At 37.9% G+C, this 17940-nt stretch overlaps 1 protein-coding gene across 1 annotated transcript; it reads right to left on the reverse strand.

Moving 5' to 3' along the window:
• Positions 1–9116: 9116 nt before the first annotated feature.
• LOC133525321 (uncharacterized) lies at positions 9117–10166 on the reverse strand. The gene has a single exon (XM_061861608.1). It carries the CDS (start codon positions 9720–9722, stop codon positions 9117–9119), a length of 606 nt encoding a protein of 201 aa, XP_061717592.1. The 5' UTR covers positions 9723–10166.
• Between the last annotated feature and the right edge of the window lie 7774 nt (positions 10167–17940).

A 17940-nucleotide genomic window follows, 5' to 3' on the forward strand; every position in this document is an offset into this window, starting at 1 on the left:
CCAGGCCGCAAAAACTGTATACAAGCCTACAGTCGGGTACAGTTGCACACTTATCGAACGAATCGATACTACACGCCGCGATCCCGACAGTCGGGTACACGAGGATTCAGGGTTGCGCTAAAAACATTTGTTACGTTGGTTTGTCACTTTTTACATTAAACTGGAAAATTTGTTGCAATACTGTGCTGTGATTGGCTAAACAGTTTTTTTCTTTATGCCTTGGATTCAGCTGATTCAGCAGCAAATTTAAGTAGATTTTTGTACTCGTCGATTAAAATCTGTGTATTAAGATTTCATAGAGAATACTGAAACGTCCCTCTTTTCACCGTTAAATCTGTTACTAAGTCTGTTACTTCTGAAACCGAAAGAATATTTTCGATATGCTCTAGACAATCGAAAAAAAAAATAAAAAAAGAACTTCGTATCTCAATAATATGTGTGCTAGTTTACTGCTACTAGCGATCACATTTACGGCGGAGTGCGGACTGTCAATTTGAGATTGAATTCATTGAATTGTCAATTACAGCCGAAATTGCCGAGACGGTTAATGCTCGACCATATGATGTACAACCCAAGGCGTCCACGATGTACATGAATTATAGATTCGTGTATTATTGGGTTGAACATTCTCGGTCCGCGCAAGCTTGGTCCGGGGCGATAATTTAATACGAAGCCACTCTTTTCACAAGACACTTATGAATACTATACCACCCCCTACTTCGCACCCAGCGAATAGTACTTACGATAATTTGCATACTAATACTTATATATATTATTTAAAGGGCCTGACAAGCTTTGATAGAGAAAGATAGTCTTATTGCGATTCCTATAAGAGGAAATAGAAAAGAGTGGCATGTTTTGTCTCTATCACCGACCGAGCATCGGTTTACTGAACAACCTCAAAACTCCATACGAAAGACATTGGTCGTGCAAACGTTTTATATGAATATTCTTTCTCTTACCCCCGGTCGCTCGGTTTCACGTCTTTAACTACTATACTATGTATTATTTAAATAATTTTATTATTGGAAGCTATTATGATGAGGCATTATTTAAATATGGGTTTTCTTACCAGTCCTAAGGATATTTTCATAAATAATGAATAAAAGACTAGGTCCAATAAGCAATATTATTTATTTGTAAAAATAATCAACAAAATTACCTACTGCTATAACAATTATTTACATCAATTACCTACACAAATTCCCATTTTAATAATTATGGTAAACCTTAAAACAATCCATGCATAGGCCAGGTTGGTTGGGACAATTTGGGCAAAAACAAAGAGTATTTTGGCTTGTTTGTCTTGTGTCCCAACAGTGCTTGCACCTTTTTATTTTTGTGTGCCCACGATCATTTTTGGGCAAATGTTGGAGGACGTGAACGTTATTGTTCCGTGCAGGCGGCGGCAACAGAGTTGTAATTACAGCCTCTTTAAAATCGTAGAGGCTCATTTTTGTGTTATGCTTCATGTTGTGTAGAAAGTTGGCATTCAACATCATCATTTGCAAGATGTGAATGCCTACTTTCTTGTACCACCTCATTGCCTTGTGTTCACAAGTGTAGTACGCGAGCATTTGGTCCTTCCTGCCTATCAACACCACTCATGTACTTATTTTACTCGATAACAATTTTTAGGCTTTAATATGGTTTGCCCCCTTCTATTGATAATTGGTTCAAATTCAGGGGGATGTTGGGTGCTGATGGTCAGGACATCACGCTTGTCGCGCCACTTGCAAACACAAACTGCTTCCGCGTTGTATCTGAACACGCTGTCGCATTTCTTTAATTTAGCGCTACAAACAGCTTTAGGATTGCCTCTTCTTCTATTTCGCAAAGTTCCTGTTACGTGCGTTTTCAATCGTAAAAGAAACTGCGAGCCCCACGCTATTATAAAAATTGTCCATATAGAGATGGCGACCTGCGTTAACATAACGCTCCATAAATTATGGACCACTTTATCTGTGTGGCCTTGCCCCCCAACTTGGTCATCTCTTTGTCCCCTGTACATGTGAGATTGGAGGGTTAGGCCACCAGGTGTCGCTAAAATATATAGTTTGATTCCATATTTGTGACGTTTTCCAGGCATGTACTGGCCAATGCCACTGCGACCTCTGGAGAGAATAATTGATTCATCGATGCATAATTTCTCTCCAGGGCTGTACAATTGAAACATTTTTTCATTAAAATAATTAATTAACGAATCTAAATTGTTTCTACCGAAACGCAGACATTTAAAAATAATCATAAATCTGTTCCTTCCCATGAATTTACCCGTGAACAAATTAAACAGATAATGTTTCTTCCAGTAATCAGTGTATCTATTCACTTTAATGGTCCCCATATGAAACAAAATTCCCAAGAAAGTTAAGAATTCCTCGACATTAAGGTCTGTCCATTGTTGAATACGACTGTTGATGAACCGACTTTGGGCAAACAGCAAATGGGCACAATCGTTGGTAGAAGTAACAATGCTTCTTAAAATCTCGACGGAGAACATGAGTTTAAAAAACTCGTAAGGAGTGGTTGTTTCTCGGGAAACCCTTATTTCCTCTTCGCCCGTGAAATTAAACTCCTCTAAGTTACTCGGGCGATGCAATCTCCACTCATCGTCAGCAACGTTTTCTTGTACAGCGGTGTCAGGTTCAGGTTCTGAATCCTCCTCGCTACTGTCCTGATGGATAGCAACTTCCTCATCATCGTCACTGAAACATAAATTAAATTAAATCTTAAATTGAATCCAAAATGTTTAAGATTTCACCAAAGACATTGTTAATGAATTAAAAATCTTACACAAATCAACCAAGCTCCAAAGTAAGCGCAAAATGTAAGGCTTGTGTTGTTAATACTAGATGACGATGCTTTATTGTACAAAATATATCACAAAACAATCTTACTGAATCTAGGTAAAAACCAAACTTATCACTACAAGAGATCTCTTCCAGCTATACACACAATAGATATACATATGCCGTTATTCATAAACGTCTTACAAGCCGGAATTAGTTAATATTCGTTTGTCTTTATCTGTCACTTTGACATTTGTGTTATCAAAAAAGGACAAAACATAAATTAACTAATTGAGGCTCGTAAAGTTTTATGAATAAGGGGGATAGTATATAGATAACACCCATAACTCAGGAACAAATATAAGTGAATAGTCACACAAATAAAAGCGCTTACCAACTAAACTAAGAGGCCTTAATTGACAATTCCTATTTGATAAATTGTAATATAAGTACCTAATCATGTATAACACACAAATTAGACCATTTAACCCATTCATTGCCGACGCCTCATATTTTTACTCATCACGCAGTGCCGCCGCCTTCCACGCGACGACGCGAATTCGCGTCCGCGGCATTACGTTAACATTTCATGGACGCGAGTTCGCGTCCGCGGCATTAGGTTAACCTATTTCAAGGGCGCGAATTCGCGTCCGCGGCATTACATTGTCAAGGACGCAATTTCGCGTTTTCGGCATTGTAAGTGAAATTTTTGCGCCTAAAAACAGTTTTTGTCGAAAACGTATTCAGTATAGACGTGACGGCCGTATACTTCAGACGTATATGAGTTTTTAATGGTTTTTAGTAAGATTATAAAAGTTAAAGAAAGTGTTTAAAGCAAGTGTTTAGATAATGGACAAAAATGGTAAGTATTTTGATATTGTTTTATGAAATATTTAGCAGTTCAGTTATTGATAATAGATAGATATAGGTATATATTATTAGTAATTAGACTAATATCATGTTTTTGCAAATTAGTATCAATATTTAAAAACATCACTGGTTGGAAACCTTTTCTTTATGTATAGTGATTTATTTATAATACGTGCATACATTATAAGTATTATTACGTTATAATTATAAAATACACTACACATACATAATCTTGTGCCTTTATGCCCGAATTGCGGTAGGCAGAGTTACAAAATCAATAACAAACTTGAACAATTTCTTGTTAATTTTTTATAACCACATTATGCAGGGTTGCATTTACGACCGTTTGACGGAATATATATATATTTATATATTTTCACAATGATTATTAGTATATAACGTTCGTACGTATATATAGTACATAGAATAGAGTTCTCATTATGCAAATTGGTTTGCTACTTAGTAGAGTTCGTTTATATATGTTACACTTCCAAACACATTTTTTTACTTGTTTCTATTCTATATTCTAATATTTTGCTGAAGATAATGATGTTCGTAAAGCTATAGACATAGGCAACATGATGGTCGTTATAAAAAAAACAAATTGGATATTGCGAACGACACCTTTCCCAAGCGATGATGAAGACAGCATCCCTCAAGAGAAGGATACGAGAACACCACACGCAATTAATGAAGAGGCAAGTCAACGCATGTGTTCTTGTCCATGTAGACGAAATGTGATCGCAGTGGCTATAAGGAAGCGTTTGGAAAACATTCCTGGAGAGTACTTACTGGATTGTTTCAAAGAAATAGAAGAGGTATTGAATAAATATGAACGAGATTGACGAAATAAAACTACATATTGATTTGTAATGTAATAGTGTTGTTATATTAAAATTGGTTATGTAAACAATTTAGTTTAATTTTTAACAGATAGATAAAAATTTGCATATAGCCTTAATTGTATTCAGTCTTGTTTCTTACATATTTTAAAATCACATGACAATAATAAGCGTTGTAGCATTTATAATATTACTGGTCAGGCTTTATCTAAGCTGTCAGTACCGGTGTTTGCATATAGCCTTAATTGTAATCAGTCTTGTTTCTTACATATTTTAAAATCACATGACAATAATAAGCGTTGTAGCATTTATAATATTACTGGTCAGGCTTTATATAAGTTGTCAGTACCGGTGTTTGCATATAGCCTTAATTGTAATCAGTCTTGTTTCTTACATATTTTAAAATCACATGACAATAATAAGCGTTGTAGCATTTATAATATTACTGGTCAGGCTTTATCTAAGTTGTCAGTACCGGTGTTTGCATATAGCCTTAATTGTAATCAGTCTTGTTTCTTACATATTTTAAAATCACATGACAATAATAAGCGTTGTAGCATTTATAATATTACTGGTCAGACTTTATCTAAGTTGTCAATACCGGTGATACGCCCGGAAGCACCATAAGCATAGTCCAGGAAATCCGAGGCAGTCAGGACATCCGAATGACGTATCAACTCTTCTGTTGTTTTTTGCACATTGTCGGCACTTTTTCCTCTTTGAATGTCCTTTATTATTGGGTGGTAAATTTTGTGGTAGATGTATCCGACCACTACCCAATGGTCTGAATACGGGTTCTGGTGGCGGAGGCAATAGGGTTTCCACAATCTTCAATCTAAAATCATACAGCGTTCGTATATCGTCGTTACATGTCTTATACAACTGGAATGCATTAATCATCGCAATTTGAATTATATGTATTATAACTTTCTTATACCATTTTATTGATTTATGCTCACTTGCGTAATACGACAATAACTGATCGTGTTTGTCAACATTTCGCATAAACTTGTTGTATTCTGCGATGGCTCTCGGTTTGTAAACGACGTTTTGTGTTCTGGGATTTCGAATTGGGATAAGGTCGCTATTATGCTCACTTGAAATATACAAAACGTCTCTTTTGTCGACCCATTTACAGACACATATATTTTTACAATCATGTAATATGATACATTCTCCTTTTTTTAGTTTTGTTTTAAGAATTTTTGGATTTCCTTTTCTGTTGACCCTTAATGTACCGGTGCAAAATGTTTTCTTCATGAGTAGTTCTCTTGTTAGGGCAATACTGCTGTAATAATTATCAATATATAGCGAATGCCCTAAATTTTCCAAATCTTTCATTAAGAACTTTACAACTTTGTGAGAATGCCCACGTCCACCGACAAGAGTGTCCCTTGCACCAGCGTACATGTGTAGTTTCCAACAAACTCCTCGTACGTCTGCTAGACTATAAAACTTCACTCCATATTGATGTCGCTTGGATTTCATATATTGACGAAACGATAGTCTTCCTCGAAATAACATTATTGATTCGTCTATCGCTATTTCTGTTGTAGGATGATAAATGTTCTTCATAACGTCGTTAAATGTATCTAGCAGCGATTTTATTTTCTTGATGCTTTGCATGCCGGCCTCCCGTTGAACATTTAACGCTTTCATTATACACCGTGTCCAATAAGTTCGAATACAGTTATGATCCTTAATGAAATAAATGTACGCGTAGTTTATGTTATGAAAATTATATTAAATGAAAGCCATATTGTGTGTGTATATAAATATATACAATATTTACAACAAATGTTTTGGAATTACTCCACCTTTAACTTTTTTTACAAGTTTCAAACGTTTCTCAAAAGAGTCACAAGCGGCACGCACCGCATCCATCGGCATATCGTCCCAAATTTGCACGATAACCTTTTTAAAATGGCTCAGGTTTGCGACTTTATAATTATTTAGCTTCGAGAGCATGTATGACCATACGAAATAATCTAGTACGTTTAAATCTGGAGAACTTGGTGGCCATTCATTTTTCGGCAAAAAAATCGGTCAAATTAGCCTTGCACCAAGCTTGAACAGCGTTTGCCGTATGCGACGGAGCTCCGTCTTGTTGGAAAACATAATAATCGTCTCCAAACATATTTTTTAAATTTGGGGCAACATTTTTCTCCAAAACCTCCGATTTATAGTATGCCGCATTGATTTTAACGCCTTTATCAATAAAAACTAGAGGCAGTTTGCCCCTCTTACAAAGAGCACCCCAAACCATCACTGATGGTGAGCTCTGGAACCTAGGCACATTCTTTTCATACTCTGGAATGTCTTCTATCCGTGCTGCCCACAACCGGTCGTTCTGGGCGTTATGAGGCTGCTCTAACACAAAGAGTTTCTCGTCCGAGAAAACAAATTCGTCACCTGCGTGCCAAGAAAGTATGGTGCTACATCTTTCTACTCTCTTTTTCTTGGTTGCATCTGAAATGCCATGTACTTTTCGTTTTTTATAAGCATGACATCCAAGATCTTTTTTCAATATATTATGTACAGATCCCCTGGAAATTTTCAGATCAGCAGCTAATTTTCTAATAGAACGGTGTTTTTTTCCGCCGAATTCGCTCTCTTATAGCCTTTACCACTTTTTCAGTTCTAGCTGAGCGGGGCCGACCGGATCTTTTCCTGTCCTCTGTAGAAGAGATCTCTTTATACCTTTTTATAGTAGTAAATACCAGATTCCGTTTAATTCCATGGGGTTGTAACGCCTTGAATATAGCACATGGCCTGTCGCCTTTAAGGAATTTTCTAATAATTTCTTCACGAACGTACTTCATCGTGTATTGAAGCCAAACTAAAAATACGTGACTTAGAAATTATAGTACTATGTTTATGTCAATATACTTTTTAAATTAAAATATGAATTTTATAGCCAGCGATCCGTATGTCTATACAGCAAGTGCTAAAAGTTTGTATTCGAACTTATTGGACACGGTGTAAGTAGAAATTTATTACGACTCATGTACTTTGAAATTACTGAATTTGGAAATAAATAATGAGTCTTCCAGTAATCCACAGTTCTATTTAACTTTATTGTCCCCATGTGAATTAGGATACCGAGAAACGTCTTAAACGTATTTACATCAATCGGGACCCACTCCTTAATGCGACTGTGAGGCCGTAGCGGTGATTGTAGTAAGTTATTCGCATATCTATTGGTTTTTTTTTTTTCATTTATTAAGGAGCTTTTTCGATTGATCGAATATGTCGCCCCGTTTAAAAAAGACTTAATTAACAGAGTTAATATGTATAATAAACTTAATCACACTTGTCTGTCCTTAAGACCACACTTAACAATATTTAATATTTTTCCGACCACCTCGGACATAGGATTCGACAGGTAAGTATTGCACAATCCAATGGAACTGTCATTAAAAAGACGTCGCCTGGGTCCCTCATTTCGGGCACATTCCATTAAAATATGATACGCATCTTCAATACGATTGCATAAGGTGCATAATTCTGAGTTGACTTTACGCATAAGGTACGCGAATTTATTTAATGGAATGTGTCCGGATCGTAATCTTAGCAGTAAAACGAGATCCTGCCTACATAACGAACTATTATCAATCCACGGAGAATTCAATGGGTGGGGTTGTACAATCTTAAACCAAATGCCTTTATCCTGGGACCTCTGGTCAAAATATTCCTTCCAAAGTTCGCGACATCTTGATTTAACTAAATGTAAGCAATCACTATACGCAGGTAGTAGATCATGCACGTGACAATTAAGTCCATTATGCTGGGAATCAAAATAAGGTATAAAAAGTCAATAGGACTTTTCCCTGCCATATCAGATTTCAAGCCAGGAACGGCAGTAAAGCGAATATCATTTTGAACCGGTGGGTTACCATTCAACCAGTCTTCAACTGTCTCTGTCGACGCTGCATGATGATCTGTGTCATCGTCATCCATAGTTAAATAATCCACCAGCAGATTTGTTTCCGTTCAGCACCATCTTCATCCTCTTCAACTTCCAAGTGATGGTCGATATTTTCACTGAGAAGGCCGTACAGTTCATTTAATGATAGTGATTCTTGTATACCAGAATCCTCCTCAACCACGTCTTCCGGCTCCTGCCATGAAGATAAAGTAGCGAAGATATCGTCAACAGGGTCTCGTGAACTCGACGGTCTTTGTTCCATTTTAAACTAAAACAAGAAAAAATAAATTAAAATTTAACGAATTTTCGCGTATAATTACTACTTAATTACATGAGTGTTAACCTTAATTCGTTAAATCGTTTTATGTGAAAGAATAACAATTCCATTAACAGAAAACAAAATCTTTTTTGATTTAGAATACGTAGGTAGCTTATAAAATACCATGCGGAAACTATATTATATTGTAATCTATTATTATTAATTTCAAACTTAAAGAAAACTATCTATTAAAATATAAATGTCGCCCTTGGAAAAAGTGACAGCTCAGGATATTCTCATTATTAATACTACCACACGTCGCACTCCAGGGGACATTTTAAGGGTACGACAATTTTTCATCTGCCATTATTCAAAAACCATTTCGAGATAATAGCCTGTAGAAACGGAAAACATTTTTTTTTTTTTTTTTAATTATTTCCCTTTCCAAAACAATTGACCTTACTAGTAACATTAGCCTTATCAGCAACTAAGCGCTGTGCTAAAGTTACACCATCCTTATTCTTTACTGATGCAATTCTTGCAATGCTTTCTTTAGATACTTTACCACTCTTGAGTTGCTGTATGGCACAGAGGAGTGGGTAGTAGTCAAACACTTCGGTAAAATGTTCAGCACCTGGAGCAGCTGAATAATACAGTTTTTTATCTGTATCACCTATGCCCAAAGAAATGGCCATTGCACATTTTGCCAGAGGGGTTACACGATTTCTAGCACAATAAGCAGCACACATACCAGTTAGACGATTTAATGTATACTCTCCATCACCAATGGTGTGCCCAGGTCCACCTTTCTTTATTTGCAGTGGTTCTTCTTGAGTAGCCATAAGCCCACCTATTTCCAAATACGACCCTGGCTGAACATTCTTCAACTTTTCACGTATTTTTTTACCCTGGCATAAAATGTTTTCTAGATTCTTTTGCTCACTTAAGAACAAGTCATTCATATGCTGAGTATAGAATTCCTCACCTTTGAATGTAGACTGCTGCACACCTTCATCAAATTCAAATGTGGTCATTGTACCTTCTATGATACTCCTATTCAAACTAGAGAGTTCAACTAATGGCACAATATTTTCTATCAAATATAATGGCAGCTCTGACAAGGAATCGTGATATTCGTCACTTGAAGTTGAACTAATGGATACCTTCCTTCGAACTTCTTTCAATAGCTCACTGTACTCTGGGTCTAGCTTTTGCAATTGGCGGCTCTTTCTTTGTTCTGTCAGTTTGGGAAAGTTGGTTAAGATTTAATCAATATAATATACAGTGCACTACTGACGATATTTTATTTATTTATTTGTTTTATTTGTGACACGGCCGGTACATGGCTGTCACGTGGGCTGCCTTGGTTGCTAAAACATCTTCGGGACTAATCGACGTCGAATATCTTTCTTCATATTCTAAAAAAATGCGGTTTATAAAAATAAGTTGCCGGCATACTTAAAATTCTTACGTTTGCAACACAGCACCCGCCAAATAACCCCATTTTGTACATAAGCCCTTTTTACTTAAGTCACAATTAAAAATGACTTTATCATAGAAAATTAAGGATTTTCGAAAAATAAAAAGATACTGGTAACTTGAATTTTGTTTTATTTCTAACCATTTACTAAAAAGTCAGGGTCAACATTTTTAAATAGGGTTAATGGGTAAGTATGCTTTACAAATACATCAATTACTTAGTAATTTACGAATAAATCAGATTTTTTTGAATAAAAACACAAAAAACTATGCATCAAACGTAAATTGCTAATTGGTTTATTTGTAAAACAAACCAGTTGACGTGCCCGCAAAACGCCCCTTGTGGTGCGACCTATGATTATTACTTTTATTGTTTAGTAGCTTATTATTGATCTGTACCGTTTGACGGATAAATCCGTCTTTAGTGGTCATAAAACAGATCGTAAACAGTTCATAATGAAAGGTAATATGATAATAAACCTTTCAAATAACTACCTTACGGCCTAATTTTTAAGGTAAATTGCAAACAGTAGTAGCCATACACCTCGCCAATAGGCTACAACAGGAATGAGTTCCGACTTCGACCAAGATATACTTTGTTGGCTTTAAGTATTAGCCGGCTTGTGTCAATTCAATTGCGTGGTGTTTTTTATTATCCTGCAATTAGTGCAACTATAATATACATAACCAGTGATCGGGGATTTCTATGCCTCTTGGGGTGAATTACCTCAATCATTATGCTAGTAAATATATAAATAAATCCCCGATCACTGTACATAACATAAGGTATAGTCGCTTTATACGTTACGTACGTTAATACGGAATTATGTAGGCCTATGGCCTATACAGAAGGTTATCAATGCATGTAATCAAACCATATCATTTGAGTAGGTGCTTTAAAGAGACTAATGTATATAAATAAAATAAATAGATACAAATTAAAACCGTTATTTAACATTTGTACCTACATAAAATACATTAAACAGCTAATATACACGCAACACGTATAAATTAAGTGTAACATAATTTATAACATTTGATAAAGTTTTCGTACTCACCGCCCAAGCCTCGTTATCCTATTAGAAGTCACTGCGTCTATTCACTTCCAACACATCTTCCAAAACAGTCCAATACGTAGAAGTAGTATGGAGAGAAGCTCAACGTTCCAAACACATACTCGAAAAAGCTTAGAAAATCAAAAAATAAGCGGAGGACTGAATGTCAACACAACGCAAACAATACAAAATATAGGACGAAAGAAATTGCGAACTCTAAGAACATAAAGTTGCAAATGAGGTGAGTCCATTTGCAATCCTTTACGGTTTACCTGGGGTTGCAGTGGGGATTAGCCACCGGGAGATTAAGAGTAGGGGTATTAGTCACCGCGTTCTTTTGTTTCATGTACACGTCGGCATGTCGGCAATGAATGGGTCAAAAGGATACTTCTGTCTTACTATTAAACTTTTAAGTTTATTTTCCGTTTAGATATATTACTTTAACAAGAAGTATACATAGGTAAAACCGGGTATTTTCTTAACGACTCGCAAGTGGCTATACCATATTGGTTGTAATAATTTCTTATTCGTGACTAGTAACAAAACTTAGTATATAGTAGATAAAAAGAAATGGTCTCATTTCATTATTTTCTTCACACTTTAAATATTAAATGCAACCCATTTTATTATAGTTAAATATACAGTCGAAAATGTTTAGTACCCCTGGACATAAACATGTCTGCGTATCTAAATTATTTTAGTAGTTTGTATTATTAATTGCCACAATCACTTATAAAGTATATGGCACATGATTAAATTACTATCATTAAATATTTTTCGCGATAAAAGGTAAATGACAATTACCTAATATAAACATAATGGACGGGAATCCGCCTCCGCTTCACCCGAAATGAAAATGTTGAGTATTACAAATGTGTTTATTTTAATAACCGGTAACAGTATACAATTTGTCTTTAAAAATTACATCTCGGGATAAGTTTTTTTAAATAAGTGTTTTTCTGGCAAAAACTATTTTTTCTAAATTACAAATGCACTGAATCCAAAAACCGAAGTAAAATATTCTCCTTCAAAAAAATAAATAAATAGTTGTTTTCTAGTAAAAAAACGAGGCCGCGAAATCGCGACCCCGGAATTACGATCGGACGTGAATTCGCGTCTTCGGCATCCGAGATAAGAATTATGAAAATTACAAATGCACTGAATCTAAAAACCAGCAACAGTATAATATTATCCTTCATAAATAAAGTAACATTTTGGTATCAGCATTTAAGTACAGTTGTTTTCTAGCAAAAAAAAACACAACTCGAGGACGCGAAATCGCGTCCTCGGCATAACGATTACACATAACATGGGACGCGAATTCGCGTCTTCGGCATCCGAGATAAGAATTATAAAAATTACAGATGCACTGAATCCAAAAACCAGCAACAGTATAATATTATCCTTCATAAATAAAGTAACATTTTGGTATCAGCATTTAAGTACAGTTGTTTTCTAGCAAAAAAAAAACAAATAACTCGAGGACGCGAAATCGCGTCCTCGGCATTACGATTACACATACATAGGACGCGAATTCGCGTCTTCGGCAATTAAAAATAATTGTCCTGACCGCCCAACAAGTATTCTTAGTAACTTGTGAAAGATTTATTGCACTTACAAGGAAACAAACAAAGAGCTTCGACTAAACTATTTTGGTCTAGAGCGTAATCGTACTAAGCGCAATCTGAAAAGTTATTGTAATACATAGGTTCGTGTACATATAATAGAGTCGTAAATCCTTTGGCTCAACTAATGCCTTTAGTACAATAATGCATCTGGGCGCATAAAGATTTTTACCACTCCTCATCTCTTGTGAAGTCGCCGACGCCGGTGACGGCATGCGTGGGGTTTTTCCACCCTCAACGTCCCGGAATACTAGTTTGTTTCATTCGGTATCTGTTTGTGCATCCTGCCAGACGTATCGGGTATTTCTCTGTGTTCCTAAGTGTATTTCCATATTTACGACCGGCTTGTTTTTTGGACTTCGATTGCGATTCCGAAACCGTGACTTGTGCGTGTCTTCCTGAACTTTGATTGCCTACGATTGGATTTCGACGATAGTGGACGGTTATTACCTCGGGCCCCTTGGGGTAATGGCTACTCAACGTACCATGGACGACATCGAGCGAAATATGCTGGATATTTTTGGCGATGTGTCTGAGGCTCCGAACGCGACGGGTTACCACGAGGCGGAATTGTCACAAATTGAAGCGTTACTAGAAGCAGACGACGACGACTACAACGTGCCTTCTGACGAAGAGTTCGATGACGTCGGCAATAATAACGCGTAAGTACATATATACAAAGCTAAAGTTTTTTTTGTTGTGGGTACTAGACGACGATATATACCACATGTTTTTTGACCCGCTGAAAACCTTAGACACCCCAACTAATTTTAATTATTCTGGAGTGATCTAGACACCAACCCCGACGTAGCGAATCTTGGCGCTACCAAGCCTGGCTCCCCCCTGACTACCTTCAAGACGACCACTTCAATCATCTGCGTAAGCTTCTTTCTGATGAGTTTCGCCAGAGCCTCATCCACCGAAACGCCATCCTCCCGGCATACAGCCACAGCGAGACCTCGATTCGCCTTAGCGACGTTTCGTGGTCCCTCTGCGGCCGCCTTGCCTTGATTATGGCGCTTCGCCGGAGGACGCTCCGAGCGACCCTCATCAGTACTCTGTCTCTTCATCTTTAGACCGCGGTTGCTCGGGCCGGGTTTGGCCTCCCCCTTGGTAAATGCCACGGGAATGCCACTCCCTTCCCCAGCAATCGCAGCCCTCCTCCTAAGCAGTTTCGCTTTCTTCTTTTGAGCCTTCGACTCGTACTTATGGAACTGCTCCTTCACCACCGGTGTAGCCTCCCTAACGGTTTCCCCCCTCGATAGTGATTGTAGCAGCGCCTCTTCTTCATGCAGTGTCAGGCCCTCCAGTTGCAGGACATCCGGGGTACCCTTTCTGCTCCTCTCCTGACCTCCATGCTCCGACTAACCAGAGCTCAAGGTTCCGCCTACTGTGATGGTCGGGGGTCCACCGACTGGCTTCCCTCCCTCCCTTTCTTCTGCCCTTGCGGGCTCCTTCTCCGCTTGCGCGGTGATTTTATTTTTATTCATTTTATTTGATTCGACTTTATCCATACACTATAAATTTTTATGGGAAGAAATAAACTTAGAGTGGTAGCAGTGCTCCCTTGCCGTCCACCCAGCAACATTTACACCTACGCAGTGGCGCCACCCCCCTGCGCATAGTCGTACACGACAGCGATTGTGCCGAGTAGGCTCGCAAGCATGGAAGGACAGCTCCTGCGTTGCTTGTCTGCGATGGGACTGTGCACGTCGGTTTACCCCAAGGAAGTCGCTCATGATCTCCCGGGGCTAACACTTGTACACATATGCCCACCACTCCAGCTTCCAGTTTGGAATAGAGGCGCTTCACCCCAAGGGCATCTCTCCACGACACCCCGGGGTTCCCCAGCCTCCACCCCGCCCCGTCCGCCAGACACAACACAGGCCCTGTCCCCCCTCCCCTCTTCCGCTTGCGAGCCCAATCGGCACCAACCCCCCGCTGCCCACAGCCGGCTGTGAGGGCCCTCGGCACGTCCTCCCACCTTGACCCTGGGGGTTTTGGGGCGTGTTGCCATGACGGGGTTACCCCCAAGATGACAACACGACCTGTGCACTCCTCATTTATCCGGGCTTGTGACCGGCTCCTTTTGGACCACGGATGATCCGCAAGGAGGCTGAGTTTATACTTAGTCGTGTTTTTTGAATGCAAATGTATTTTCCTCGTACTCGAAATGAAAAGTAGAGTGTTTAACTCGGGTGTAAAGCACAATTTCAGTCTCGGATCTGGCCAAACTATCTCTACAAAAATAGGTACCTTTCATCTCTTGGCTAACAATCTACTATTACAAACCAACGTTCCAAAAATATAAATGTGAACGACCTTAATTGTCACAGAGGCGTGTGGAATGTGTCTGATATTTTGGGAAAGTTGCCTTGTAAAGATGTTTGTAAACTCGCACATAGTAAAAAGAAACAGGCGAAACACGTCTATAGGATTAATAAAATACTAACTCCTCAACGGCCGATACGGCCACGGCGATTGCTATCAACTCCGTTGCTACGAAGGCGTGCATCCCTTTAATTTTATGGGATCTCACACAGTTCACTTTACAAACTCATTTTAAACGCAGTAATAATGTACTGTGTTTTAGCGTATAAGCAGCGTATTTATTATTCAAAATTATCCTACTATCCTTTTTTTTAGTATTACGAATTTTATTTGCTTAAAATCTCAATCAAAACTCACAACATGAATAATAAACTAAAAAATAGTTTCGTCATATATTTTGTTTTGACAAACATATCGTCTACGCGATGCCTCAATTAGTGGCCTAGCAATAAGATGGTGATTCGTCAGTGATCAAATAGCTTGTCCGACCTTGCTAACTATTGAATCCTTTCCATTAAGGGCAATCCACTAAGCATGTTAGTAGAACATTGCTATAATAAACTATGCTACTTTTGTCTCCTGGCTGACAGGATAGTATAACAACAAGTATCAGTTGATTCACCCATTACTACTATGATTTGAAGTTCTGATTATTTGTTAATCTCTGTTGATTCTAACTTGTTCTCTTTAGTTGAAATAAGTAATCAGCTACTTTGAAAAAATTATCACCATATTTCATGTATAAGTACTTTTTGTCAACCTTGTTATTGAACATAGAAATACCTAGTTCAAATTAGATAAAAGCTCGTAAAACTTACCGTTTAGTCCATGGCCAGCAGGTGCAGAACTGCTCCTGCTGCTTTCGTTGAATGCTGCAGGTCATAATTTTGTATTAAACCATAGGTAATAAAACAAGAAATCCTATAGTTAGTAACAACATTCGGTTAATTAGTATCAGCTTATTAACGTAAAACTGATTTTACAGTACATATGGGGCTACTTTATAGCACTAGTGCGAGAAGTAGCATATTATGTTACTGTGTCGAACATTTAAAGGGCCATATGTACTGTAAAACGTTGTACGATACATGTGCGAATAGGTAATTCGCAACTCGTGTCGATTTAAAACACTCCCTTCGGTCGTGTTTTAATTTATCGCCACTCGTTTCGAATTTCCTATTTTTCGCACTTGTATCGTAATGTACTATTACCATTTGCCAGTACATTCCCACCACATATATTTTAGAGGTTAATTGGACAATACAAATAACGCAAGGCAATATTAATTAAGGCAGCCCAAACAACATCGACAGCATTACACATCCCAAGTGCAGTATTATATTAAAATATAGGTGCAAAATCAAACCACACGAGCATAAATACCTTTAAAATCATCGTGTTTGTGTCAGCTATAAAAAAAATACGTTGGTCCATTATATTAATTTTCATGACAAATATATTACTAAAATAACAACACTGCGAATTTATCTCATTATTTTGAAACGTAAACTGTAAAACCAAATTGTTAAAGGACATTATTACACAAATTGAAAGTCCCACAGTAAGGCCGGAGCCCCACTGCTGCGCACGCTACGCACGGACACGCTATACACGTCGCCCACGTGGGTTCATTGGTCTGACTGCGTGTGTCACCATTTCCACAGCAACCAGTGCACGCACACGTAAAACGTGTGGGCCACGTGGGTACATTGGTCAGCTGCGTGTGTCCACATTCCCCACTGCGGGCCACGCACATGCACGCGCGCGCGGGGAGGTGCGACGTACTTGAGGCCACCTTTCCACTGCAACTCACGGGCACGCTCGCTCACTAGTCAGAAACGTTCTGTAGAAGCAACACTTGCTGTTTTCGCTGCACTAAAATGGAATTTGCATTATCATTATTAGATAGTTCTTCCGAAGACGACTACGAGAGTGAATGTGATGATTTACTATTAACTGCATTGACTGGAAAACGAAAACATCGTTTTTGGATTGATAATCATATTAGATTCAGAAATGCCCATGGAGAATTTTATACATTGTGGTCAACATTAAGTGAAGAAAAATTTGAAAAATACTACCGATTAACAAGACCACATTTTGACATCATACATGAAATGATTAAGGGTAGAATACAAAAACAGGATACTACGTATCGAGAATCAATTAACTCTGCTCAAAGACTGGCTATAGCATTAAGGTAAGTTTTAAGGTTCACTAATATGTTGGGCAGAATCATCATCATTACATTTTGCAGATGTTTTTTCGCATACTATCATTTCACATAATTTTGTAAGGCAGAATATTAACGTGGCATACCGGTATTATTTTCAAACCGTTCTCGGAAACTGGCCCAAACAGAAATCAACAGAGTTCTCGTTCTCGGTTACCGGTATTTATAATTGTTTTGGGAACGATTAATTATAAAAATATTTTGAACGATTAATTATAAATAATTTGAAGAGTTGTTGTATGGGAGCCCTTAAATATTTATTTTATTCTGTTTTTTACTATTTGTTGTTATAGCGGCAACATAAATACATCTGTGAAAATGTTTGTGGTATACAAAATCAGGCCTTATTACGATGTGATAAGGTACTTTCAATTGCAAGCGGCGGCGGCATCGGCGGCAGTAAAGGGCGTCACGCTTCACGTGCGTTGGTACCGACTCGATAGACGATCGACCTCCAACGTAAATGGAATATTGGTCTTATTTTCATGACTAGAGAAGGTGTACTTCTGTAGAGTTCCTTCTAACGCTA

Source organism: Cydia pomonella, chromosome 14 (genome assembly GCF_033807575.1).
Source record: "Cydia pomonella isolate Wapato2018A chromosome 14, ilCydPomo1, whole genome shotgun sequence".
Taxonomy (NCBI): domain Eukaryota; kingdom Metazoa; phylum Arthropoda; class Insecta; order Lepidoptera; family Tortricidae; genus Cydia; species Cydia pomonella.

Excerpts from the sequence above, each read along its gene's own strand:
- LOC133525321 (XM_061861608.1), bottom strand. The coding sequence starts at position 9,722 with ATGACCACATTTGAATTTGATGAAGGTGTGCAGCAGTCTACATTCAAA.